A 12,221-nucleotide genomic window follows, 5' to 3' on the forward strand; every position below is an offset into this window, starting at 1 on the left:
TGAAAGTTGGAGGACTTATTTGTATTTTTTAAAATAAGAAAAAATATGATGGAATCTTTCTATTTAGTTGTTATTAACATTTTTCTAAAAAAAAATCATTTTTATCCTTAAAAATTTTATATAGTCAACTGTACCCTTTTTGGGTAGAGATGAAAAAAAATAATTAAAAAAGGGTACAATTGACGTTTTTAGGCTTGCTACGGGTTTCGGAGCAATCACTCCCATTTCCTAGCGCCGGTCTCGGCCTTGAGATTGGGTCGTGACATCCCACCCATTACTTAGACATCGTATGACTGCCATGAAATGAGTAGTAACAGTTGTATAGATTATTTAAGATCACCTAATAAAATCAATGTCACTTAGATATCCGGTTTTAGGCTTTTTTGCATGTAATCAATCCAGACCAGTCAGACTTTACTACTTGTTGGAAACCTTTAAGATTAGATGTATGCTTAGAAGTACCTATTACCTGCTTTGCATGTCCAGTCGTGATCGAGTCATATGCGCGTCCAACGTGTTTATCGCTTTTATAGCTGTTTATTTTCAGCTTTCATATCATATGAACTGCATATATTGTTGAAATAAGATGAAAACAAATATGTCTAGTAAATAAAGACGGTAACAGATAAGTCAAGCAAATGAGTCTCAGGGAGGTCCACGAACCCTAATTTTTGGTCCGATACACGATATTCTTACGCATAAGTGCGTAAGGTTATCTAGTCGGTTAAAATGCATATTCTAGTTAAACTAGATGACGACTCCATTTTGCAAACATATTTTCAGATCGAGAAGTCAGCCATAAGCCTTGTGGCGAGCGGCTCCCGAACCCTGCTCCGCTCATAGACCTGCATCACGAGGGGGTCATTCATTGTAGCATTGGGGGCACCTGCTGACGCACGTTGACGTCGGTGTATGTGTTGATGAAAAAAATTTGAAAGTAAATGTACCGCATGAAAAGATATTCAAAAAAAAGTAGCGCATAAAATATAGGGGCTTTTTTGGCCTTTTTCAGTAATTTTCTCATAAATATATTATGTTTTTTTTAAACAAAATATACCCCGTATGATATAAATGTAAAAAAAGTAAACTCCGTGATGATGGTCTAAGAAGAGGCTTCTTCACCTACTACCCACTCCTTGGCTTCACCTACCCAACCCCCAAACTTACAAAAATGAAAAATCTCTCCATTATGTTAATTCTATTGTTTGTGAGCCACTATTACAATGAACAACGTCATCACCTGCAAAGGTAACTAACTCTTCTTGCTCATCTCAATTCTTTATTTTTGTCTTTGTGTAAGTTTGAGTAGTCAGTTTGTGGGTTTTGAAGCTGCGGTGGCATGGGGTCCCGGAGAGGCGCTGGTGATGGAGGAAGTGGAAGTGAGTCCGCCTCTTCCTTTGGAGATTCGCATCAAAGTTGTTTCCACTTCTCTCTGCCGCAGTGACATCACTGCTTGGGAGTCTCAGGTTTTTCTTTAACCCTTTTCAAATCTTGGTCTTCTGTTGATGAAGTTTAATGTTACAATACCAGCATAGTATTATTTAATTCTTGCACTTCTCCAACCAAAAAAGAAAAGAAAAGAAAAACAAGCATCTAGACTTTTAATTCTCTTCGTTCTTTCTAGTAATACTGTCATAAAAAGGAGCTCGTGTGCTTTTATAATCCGCAGTCCTCTCTTCGAGTGGATGAATATTTGTTGGCTTCTTTGTGCAGGCTCTTTTTCCTAGGATATTTGGCCATGAAGCATCAGGGTTAGTTCTCCTCTTTTCCTTTGTGATATAGTTAATTGTTGCTCCACATTATTCATAATTAGAATGTTTTGTGCAAACCAAAGTGGCCCATTAAGTAACTGTGAACACAATGCCGAATAGTATAGATCTGAAGTTAGGTATATTTGTGTAGTTTCCATACTTTAAAGAAATCAGCAAACTACGGTGTCCAGATTTTAAATATTTGCTTTAATTATCTCGGTGGTTTTAGCTTTTTTTCTTCTACCTGCATACATATGGAGAATTTATGAATCTGGACTACCACTGGCCTGATTATATCATGTCCCCTCTAGCATTTAAATAGGCGGTATCGTTTTAATATGCCAAAATATCAGTCATTACCCACAGAGACACCAAAAATCTGATACTAACAGGGTTAAGATTGAAATATGCTTTGGTAAGTATTATTTAATAAGGATATTATGTGATATGTAGTAAGCATGATAATCGTTTAGTATCAAACTTGCAGAATTGTTGAGAGCATTGGTGAGCGAGTGACTGAATTTGTTGAGGGGGATCATGTGCTCACGGTCTTCACGGGAGAATGTCAGACTTGCAGACAATGTACATCAGGAAAAAGTAACATGTGCCAAGTACTGGGTCTCGAAAGGAGAGGTGTTATGCACAGTGATCAGAAAACTCGCTTCTCAATCAAAGGGAAGCACATTTATCATTATTGTGCAGTTTCAAGTTTCAGTGAATATACCATAGTGCACTCCGGTTGTGCAGTCAAAATTAGCTCAGCTGCACCTTTGGAGAAAATATGCCTCCTGAGTTGTGGAGTTGCTGCAGGTATGATAATCAGATTTTCGTTCTTTATATTTTAAAAGTTTATTTTGAATATCCACTCACACCCAGACAGATAAAAACAATGTCATGAGTTGGTCATTATTAGAGATATGCAATGGTCTGGTAACTATTGATAATTTCAACCGTAGGACTATTAGTCCTTCATAAACAAGACCAACTTCCATAAATATGTGCAACACACTTTGTTTAGATTAACAACAACTGAGCCCAATCTTAGGTCTGTGTGGTGGTGCAGCTTGGAATGTTGCCAATGTTTCCAAATTTCAAACATAGGACTATTAGTCCTTCATAGACAGGAGCAGTCATTTCCATTAATATGTGCAACACTTTGTTTAGACTAACAACAACTGGTCCCAATTTTAGGTCTGGGTGCAGCTTGGAATGTTGCTAATATTTCTGAAGGATCATCAGTAGTGATATTTGGCCTTGGAACTGTAGGCCTATCTGTAAGTATCAAACAAATTTCAATTTTCCATGTCTTCCCAAAAGTAATGGTTTTGACCTCCATTTTTACTATCTTGACTTGTTTGTGATACTATGACATTAGGTTTCACATGGAGCTAAAATCAGAGGAGCATCTCATATAATTGGCATTGACACGAACCCTGAGAAGCAGGAAAAAGGTACGATAACATTTGCTTTCAGATTTATGGATTTTTGTAGTAAGATAAAACAGGTCTCTCAGTCTCAATGGACTTTGGTATTTCTTGTGGTTACAGCAAAAGCTTTTGGCGTAACACAGTTTATCAACCCGAAAGACTGCAATGAACCCATTCAACAGGTATCATTCAACTAAAGATTCCAATACATTTTAATTAATCTTAGATTGATATTAGGCAAATGTCAATGGTATCAGATGTGAGAAAGGGAAAGCAAACACTAAGGCTGCTAGAAGAAGCCTTAGGTTTTCTGAGATATATAACTATTTTGGCAAATATAGACATGATTCCTCTGGCCTAAACAATTGAAAATATGTTTCCCCCTCTGGTTTAGTCTTAGATCCCGAAGCTCTCATGTCTAATAGATTTCAACCAAAACTAGCCTACTGGTAATAGTTTATTCTCTTAGTAAAAAATAAATCAGGATTTTGCTAAACCATAGAGTATGCTTAGAATTTTTTTATATTAATATTCCAATAATATGATGCTTAACGGATGGATAATAACTGTGAATATGTCCTTTCCTCTAAGAGGGTTTATATCTAGAAGACTTTTGCATAGCCTGTATCTTAATGGAGGTATATTTTGGGTCATCTTATTGTTTTGCCTGACTTGAATTCTTTTTCTCCTGTGATATTGAATTATTCAGCTTATTAATCGTATTACCGATGGAGGGGCAGATTACTCGTTTGAATGTACTGGTGACACTGAAATGATAACTACAGCGTTACAATGTTGCTGCAATGTAATTAATTTCTGTCCAATACTTATGATATTTTTATTTATAGTGGTGTTCGGTTTTTTGACTTGTTTTGCGCCTTGTTTTGGTGTCATTAGGGGTGGGGATTGACGGTTACTCTTGGTGTACCCAAAGTGAAACCTGAAATATCTGCTCATTATGGGTTGTTTCTTAGTGGAAGAACATTGAAGGGATCTCTATTTGGAGGATGGAAACCTAAATCAGATCTTCCTTCGCTAGTAGACATGTATATGAAGAAAGTAAGTACGGTTTTACAAGTAAACATGCCTTATTTGTATTTTACTTCCTTGCTTTAAATAATTGACTGATTTTGGCATATATGACCATTTCTCCACTCATTTTCTGCCTCTTTTTTATTCTAATTTAGCTGAATTTTTTTATTATACACTTTTACACTCATAATGTTGTAGAAAAACAAAGAAGGAAATACAATTGAAAATGCATAAAGTTCTAAATTTTCATTTTACTTTTTACTATCTAGATGGCAACTTCAGTGAACAACTAAGTTACTAAAGCAATTTCTTTGCAAAAAAGTTGTTGAAGCAATAACTACTACCTGGAGAATAATCATAGAGTAAGAAACTAATGAACCAAAATAAAATTGAAGGAAATGACTCTTTGTTGGAATAGTACTCTAACTTTAAATTGTCTTCAACAATAGTACAATATTGAAGTTCAAATCAGAAAGTGTATAAGGAAACATACATTTAAATTAAGAATTAAATCAACCTTCATCTCTTCTATCTTAACTGCATCACATGCCCTAGATCATATAGGCTTCTCCTTGGAGTTTTCAGGTTGCAGCGAGAGCAATTTTAGCTGCCAATGTAACATTGGCTCGTTCAACTCCTAATTGTGACTTCTGGGGACTCACAAAGACTATATCTAACCTAGGTGAATGAGTTTAAGTTCCGTGGTATCATGTCACAACACAATCTATGACATTTTCGTGTACTTTATTATTAGTAATAACATCGGTCATTCAAAATCTATGAAATGGAGTTTTTTAATTTCCCTGGAAAGAATAATGATAAACATTTGTGCTATATCATGGATTTTATTAACTATATCTTGTCCCAAAACCATCTAATGGTATTGTATTGTATGCTAGATTTGTCTTTTTAGTTGTCAAAATTGAACTGCTTTCTTCTTTTTTCACACGCATAGTAATGATTTATTTCAAATTATGAGCATTTCTTGTTGCATCAATATTTACAATACCATTATTTGATCATATATAGCGTCTTATTAAGGATATTGTTTATCCTTTTTCCTTTTTTCCTTTTTTCCTTTTTGAACCAATTTCGTATGCTATTTTCTGAATTAATTTGCTAGATTCATGATTGGTTACTTGTATCCTCTATTTGGCTAAGGTATTATAGACATAAGTACTTTGTTCTCAGTGCCATATCATTATTGAATGAGGATTGATAAGCTCCAAGTAGTTACAAAAAGTAGTCAAATATGCGAGCTTAACGAATTTTCTATTATTTGTGGTTTCAAATATAAGGCATTTTGACGCGCTAATTATTTTCTTTCCATGCGCACAGGAAATACAGATTGATGAATTCATCACACACAATCTGCCATTCGAAGATATTAACGAAGCCTTCAATCTCATGAAAGAAGGGAAATGTATACGTTCCGTGATTCACATGTCAAGATAGTTCTCTCTTGCTCTTATTTGAACTTCAACACTTGTTTAGTGCGGGTGAAAAATGACATAGAATTATGAATTATACATTGATAGTGTGAACTAAGTTCATCACGTAAATTTTCATTCAATTACGATACATGCCACACTATCAATGAAGAATTGATAATTCTATATGATAAAGTAGGTCCAAGGATTTTTCAAAAACAAGAAAGTTGCTGGTGCACATGTATTTTATTCTTCTTTTGTTGCTTGCTATGCCAAGCATCACGAAACTTTGGAAATTTTCTTCCATTTTTATGTTTGTTTATGATTGATTAATACGTTTGTTTAATCTTATGCTTGATTAAGAAATGCTGTGGTTCCATAATTTTTTAAAAGGTTAGCATATTTTATTTTGGCTGCATGTACATATTGTATCCTCGCGTTTGGTTCGATTTTGAATTTGGACTTAATGAACTTTTTTTCCGATAGAGGTATTTAACGTTATAAAAAAAAAATTCACATGGGACCTTTCGAACCAAAGTATGCAACATGTAATTGGCCAATGTAAACCATCAAATCTAATATGGTAGTGTACCTAATAGGATAATGCGATAGTGCACCTAATACGTTTGTGTTGAGTTGGAGAATGATCCTTTGTTTGAGGAGTGATAATTTTTTTTTGTGGTAAGCCTATTCGATTTTCAAAACTTCGCCCTGGTGGGTGAGTTTGCCAGTGGAAATTTTCTGCATTCACAAAAATTCGAACCCAAGACCTTATTTAAGCGATAATAAGCCGCTTACCACTTGAACCAACTCATGATAAATTTTCTAATTGTTGTTATAACCTAATTCATAGTGTTAAAACACCTATTTATTGAGCCCTAAAATCATTTTTTTATTAATGAATTAATTCAGCTTATGTTGGAAATTAAATTAAAGGCTTAATCATAAAAAAAAAACCCACCTTTTAGCCCCTTTTCAAATGCACCCTGACGTTGCAATTTTGTCAGTTGCACCCTAATTCGCACCTTTGGTTTTTAATTCCACCCTCAAGTACTAAATTGATTTCTTTTTCATTTGAAAAAAATTAAAATAAGTCATCCATTTTTAACTTTTTATGTGAAAAAGAGTTCAAACGAGTACTTTATAAGGGTTTTTATGAAATTTTTCCGAATAAAAAAAGTCCAATTTGATTTTGAGGGTGGAATTGAAATCCAAAGGTGCGAACTAGGGTGCAACTGACAAAATTGCAACGTCAGAGTGCAACTGAAAACGGGCTAAAAGGTGAGGGTTTTTTTGGTGATTAAGTTTAAATTAAATAACCGGTTTGGTTTCTAAAAGACCGTCCTACACCTACTCCAGGAAACAGAGAGTGAAAATTGAATTGTAATGGCGAATAGCAGTGACGTTGGCGGTGACAGTGGGTCGGAAATGGTAGTAATGATGCAAATAGGATCATACGGAGAAAAAGTTAGGATATTGAGAGACGATGAAGACGAATCTCTCTCCGGCGCTTCCGAGGAAATAATGTTACTGTGGGGAATACAGCAGCCCACACATTCCATTCCAAACTCATTCGTCGCTCAATCCTCTCTTCAACTTTCCATTGATGCTTGTGGTCACTCTCTCTCCATTCTTCAGTCCCCTTCTTCTTTGGTTCGTATCCCATTTCATTATTAGCTCTTTTTTTTAACATTACTTGTTCAGTGCTTATATCATTTATGCTACAACTTGTTGATGAACTTCAGATATCATCTCTCTTTGTTGTACATGTTGTTGGCTTTGTAATTTAAGTGCTTTTTTGAATTTTCTACAATTACAGGGTAAACCTGGAGTGACTGGTTCAGTGATGTGGGATAGCGGGGTCGTATTGGGGAAGTTCTTGGAGCATGCTGTGGACTCCAAGATGCTTATGTTTCAAGGGAAGAAGGTTGTTGAATTGGGTGCTGGATGTGGATTGGTAGGGTAAAGATGACTCCTTTCTCGATTTCGAACAAAGGGTCAACCCGGACCTTCAACTTTTGTCTCCGGGTCAAATAAGTTAACTTTTTTAGTCAATTAGATACTCAAACTTGTATTTCAGAGTCACATAGATCACTTTAGTTGATCAGGTCCTCAAACTTGTGTCTCGGGTCTCGAGGTCAAAAGCTTGTGTCTCGGGGTCAAAAGTCCGCATTTGAGGTATATAGATTCGGGGTTATTGACCTAAATTAAGAGAATTTGAGTATCTTATTGACTTATTTAATCTGAGACACAAGTTCGAGGTCCGGCCCTTTGTTCTGTCTTTTGCTGCTGTATTACACTATTTAAGTTAGATTGATCCTTCGTTAGTTAGTTAGCTTGTTTACAGTTGCTTAACATGAATGCTATGTCATTACCATTCTTGTTCCAATTCATGTTGTTAGCTTGGTGAAGAAGAATGTAAAGTTCTTTTTGCTCACTTTAACATGCTCTTTCAAATTTATGGTTTTCAGCTGCATTGCAGCGCTTTTGGGTGCTCAAGTTACACTTACCGATCTGCCTGATAGACTGAGGCTACTGAAAAAGAACATCGAAACCAATCTGAGACATGGAGATGTTCGGGGATCAGCAATTGTGAAAGAGCTCATATGGGGAGATGAACCTGACTTGGATTTGGTTGAACCTTTTCCGGATTACAGTAAGCTTCCGGTTTTCTTTTTCTAATACTTAGCTAGCAGCTTAAATGATAGAATGTGTGGATGTGCTCTTAACTGAGCAAATTAGTCTGTTTAGTTGATGAGCTAGGTGAATGCTCCTATAGGTTTTGTATTCAGTAGGCAAATAAAACCGAATTGAATAAGCAAACACATGAACAGAAGTCGGTTTCTTTAGAATATGGTTATTGATTTGTTTTCTTAATGCTTTTTTTTTTCATGCTGCACATCTGAAGTTGTGGGTAATTAGTTTTTGAAATATCAAATTTGTTTATAGAAACAGATTCTGAGAACTAAGGCTTAAGTTATATTATGTGATGAGATCCTCATAATGGTCTGTAAATAGTAAATCACTATTATGTCCTTAAATGGTCTTTTCACAGCTGAGGGCATATATTTTATAGCATCTAATCTATGAGGAGCAACAGTTGTGACTTAGATCTTAATCGACTTCTGTTTCCTTTAGCACAAATAAGGTTAGGTGGTAGGGAGAATGTCGATAAACTATGACTAGCTGTAATTTTTTTATCTGTCTTTTTTTCTTCTGCTAACCGCCTTGTGGTAGAATATTTATTCATCTAAAGTTATTTCAGCTGTGAAAATGAGTTTTAACCCTTCTAGCATCTAAATGACGAAAACAAATGTAGTTTTAGGTCGGTAAAGAAAGTCTACCCACTCATTGTTGAAGGTTGCTGTGTATTCATTTGCTTTTGGAAGAAGTTTAACAAAGTTATGTGAGGCAATGGATTCAAAGCACAGATCAATCGTTGAACTCCCTATTTATCCAATATGAAATGGTACAAAACAAGTCTAAAGGTGTAGCAACTGAATAGCGGTATCTTTCCTCAAAAAAATAAAATAATAGGCCTACTGGAAAATTGCTTTTCTTGTCATACTTAATAGAGCCTTTTATCATTATAATGTATGTCTACCAAGTTCATTGTGTATTCATTTTCCTGTAATTTTAAATTGCACCAAATAGCTTTTATAATCTATTAGAATTAGCAAATGCGAGATTTGGAAGGAAAGCTAACTAAAGATAGAAGGTATTTCATGGTTCTTTCTAAAGAGTCCAGCTTTTATTTATGCAAAATTACGACTTTCTGGGGCAAGGCGTCCATAGAAGAGTTGCATTTGTGCTAAGGCAAAGTAATTGTTCTCGAAGAATTGTCAAACAGTGGATGTGTATATTAATTCTAAAAGTAAAGTCTATTTTTTAAAATGCATTATTTGATAATGTTCTCTGTTTTTCCAGTTGTTGGGTCAGATGTGGTCTACAGTGAAGGAGCTGTGGCGGATTTGTTGGACACATTAATGCATTTAAGTGGATCCCAAACAACAATATTCTTGGCCGGAGAGCTTCGAAATGGTGAGACTCAAACTCTTAAGCCTTGCCCTCCCGTTTTGCACTTCAGAATTTGTTTTCATCTTACTGGGCAGATACATTGCACATTTTGATTCTTGTTAGCTTAGAATAGAATCTGAATAGAATTTTACGCTCTCTCTGTCTCTTTCTGTTTTTGCGGATAGCAATTAAGATGTGAAAGGCTTTGTGCAGATTCTATCCTTGAGTATTTCTTAGAGGCTGCGATGAAGGATTTTGTGATTGGCCGAGTAGAGCAGTCGCAATGGCATCCTGATTATTGCAGCAACCGAGTAGTGTTGTATGTTTTGATAAAGAAGTGATTTTACAGTGTAATGAAAGTCCCCAGTCTAAGGATTAGTCCGGATGTGAAAGGTTTAAAAGTGTCGTCGGACACCTCTTGTATGCCGTATTCAAAAAATTCAGTCCAGAACTTGTTAATGTACATTTCAACGATAAATCCGTTGGATAAGAATTTTAGTAGCTGCATGCTAGTAAGAGGTTCATAAATTTCTCAATCCACAATATCCGCAAATAAACCGGAGTTTTTTTTTCATTTGTTATTTGATTAGAGCGGTTTCATTTTATCAGAAACCATAACTTTTGATAGAAATAAATGTTATTTATATCAATTTTTTTTTAAAAAAAAAACCACCCCTTATTTTTATTAACCTACTCTAATTGTTAGCGGGGGTTAGCGGAAGTTAATTATTAATGTTAGAACCACCCCCTATGAAATGCCCTTTTCATATTTTATTCTTGGCTACTATCAAACGTAAAAAAAGTTAATTATAATCATCTTTACTATTGATGGTAGCCCGCTTCTGAACTAATTTAATTTAATTTAACTATCATGCGAATTAATAAACTATATTATTGATCCTTCATTTATGTATACATGATTTTTTACATTAAGATTTATGTATATATGAATTTTCTTTTTTAAACAATTTAAGTAACTAAATAAAATTTAAAATTTCATTTAAAAAAATTATGAACTTTAGTGTGTTTAGCTAGGTAGCACGGATTCGGACACGGATACGGAAAAACGGGACACTTGGACACGGCGAAACGGTATAATTTTAAAGTATCCTATGTAAAAAAATGAAGTTTCGTGTTTGAAATGTTGAGTGTCTGAAACGTTTCCGAAACGGAAAACGTTGATTGAATGAAATGTCCATACTACCTAGGTGTTTAGTAATAGGCCTAATTCCTTAAAAAAACCCCACCTTGCACTTTTTTTTCGTTTATACCCTGACCTTGTAAAAACACCATTTGTACCCAATTTTGGGTTTTTATGTTTCATCCCTACCCAAAAGCATTAAATTGTACTCTTTTCATTTGGAAAAGAGTTTAAAACATACTTTTTTCTATTTTAAAATATACAAATAAATCCTTAAACTTAAAAAATAATCAAATACATCCAAATAATTAAATTTTTTTCTAATTTTATAAAATAATAAAAAAATTAAAAAAATTATTATTATTTTTAGTTTTTTTGTCGTAAATATTTTTTTAAAAATTAAAAAAATTCGGAAATATTTTTTTAAAAAATTAAAAAAAATTATTATTATTTTTAATTTTTTGAAAAAGATGGTATTTTTGTTCTATTAATAACATTAATATCTAATTAATATATAAATTAAAAATGAAGGATTGTTTTAAACTCTTTTTCAAATGAAAAGAGTACAATTTAATGCTTTTGGGTAGAGATGAAACATAAAAACTTAAAATTGGGTACAAATGGTGTTTTTATAAGGTCAGGGTATAAACGAAAAAAAAGTACAAGGTGAGGGTTTTTTAAGGAATTAAGCCTTAGTAATATTAACAAAAACTTTTCTTTTTAGCAATTCATTACATGGATTTTTTTTTTCAAAATTCGAAACAACGAATAATTTTCCATTAAAAAGACATGACCTAATAGTAAAATAAATTCAAACCTTTTTGGATTGTTACAATTTTATCCAAAACTTTTGATTTATGTAATAATAGTCTAATTTCAACATTTTGTTACAATTTTAGCCAATATTTCCCAATCAATTTAATTATTCAAATTTTTAGTTGAATTTATAAAATGACTTTATAATTAGCAAAACCCATTTTTCATAATTTCAAAATTTAATTTTTAATAAAAAAAATCAAAAATGATGTTAAAATCTAATTATAAATTCTCTAACTTTTTCGGAGATTGAAGAAAAAAATAATATTTGAAGGTAAAAGTGACCGGAAAAATCAAATGAAACTAATAGGTATTGTATTGAGGTGAAAAATTGAAAAAATTAAATCGATTGAAAAAATAGGCTAAGATTGCAACGAAATGTTAAAATTAGGCTATTATTATAAAAATTAAAAGTTTTCGATAAAATTGCAATAACCCACAAAAGTTTGAATTTAATTTATTATTAGGCCAAAAAATATTGACGCGGACAACAAAATATACACTATCCCGACATATACATCCACTTGTTTAATTAAACATTACTCGGTGTTTTCAAATTGTAAAAAATCAAAAGTAGGTGTTGGATTTTGTTAAATTTTTAAAAATT

At 33.5% G+C, this 12,221-nt stretch overlaps 2 protein-coding genes across 2 annotated transcripts; both read left to right on the forward strand.

Annotated features, from left to right (window-relative positions):
* The first annotated feature begins 1,108 nt into the window (after positions 1-1,108).
* LOC126670419 (alcohol dehydrogenase-like 6) lies at positions 1,109-5,986 on the forward strand. The gene is made up of 10 exons (XM_050364139.2): positions 1,109-1,248; positions 1,330-1,466; positions 1,714-1,751; positions 2,239-2,561; positions 2,943-3,025; positions 3,127-3,202; positions 3,299-3,360; positions 3,888-3,983; positions 4,076-4,237; positions 5,549-5,986. The coding sequence occupies exons 1-10, from the start codon at positions 1,224-1,226 to the stop codon at positions 5,663-5,665; spliced, it is 1,119 nt and encodes a 372-aa protein (XP_050220096.1). The 5' UTR covers positions 1,109-1,223; the 3' UTR covers positions 5,666-5,986.
* A 974-nt stretch (positions 5,987-6,960) lies between these two features.
* On the forward strand, positions 6,961-10,193 carry LOC126666747 (uncharacterized). Its single transcript, XM_050359609.2, has 5 exons — positions 6,961-7,293; positions 7,460-7,602; positions 8,112-8,296; positions 9,568-9,681; positions 9,871-10,193. The coding sequence occupies exons 1-5, from the start codon at positions 7,027-7,029 to the stop codon at positions 9,996-9,998; spliced, it is 837 nt and encodes a 278-aa protein (XP_050215566.1). The 5' UTR covers positions 6,961-7,026; the 3' UTR covers positions 9,999-10,193.
* The last annotated feature ends 2,028 nt before the right edge of the window (positions 10,194-12,221 follow it).

The sequence above is a fragment of the Mercurialis annua genome, linkage group LG2 (assembly GCF_937616625.2).
Source record: "Mercurialis annua linkage group LG2, ddMerAnnu1.2, whole genome shotgun sequence".
In the NCBI taxonomy this organism is placed as follows: Eukaryota; Viridiplantae; Streptophyta; class Magnoliopsida; order Malpighiales; family Euphorbiaceae; genus Mercurialis; species Mercurialis annua.

Bases quoted from the DNA above. Each gene is read 5' to 3' on its own strand.
- LOC126666747 (XM_050359609.2), top strand. From the start codon at position 7,027: ATGGCGAATAGCAGTGACGTTGGCGGTGACAGTGGGTCGGAAATGGTA. The intron at 8,297-9,567 runs GTAAGCTTCCGG...CTGTTTTTCCAG, and splicing joins TGAACCTTTTCCGGATTACA to TTGTTGGGTCAGATGTGGTC. The intron at 9,682-9,870 runs GTGAGACTCAAA...GGCTTTGTGCAG, and splicing joins GGCCGGAGAGCTTCGAAATG to ATTCTATCCTTGAGTATTTC.
- LOC126670419 (XM_050364139.2), top strand. From the start codon at position 1,224: ATGAACAACGTCATCACCTGCAAAG. The intron at 3,984-4,075 runs GTAATTAATTTC...TGGTGTCATTAG, and splicing joins CGTTACAATGTTGCTGCAAT to GGGTGGGGATTGACGGTTAC. The intron at 4,238-5,548 runs GTAAGTACGGTT...CCATGCGCACAG, and splicing joins TAGACATGTATATGAAGAAA to GAAATACAGATTGATGAATT.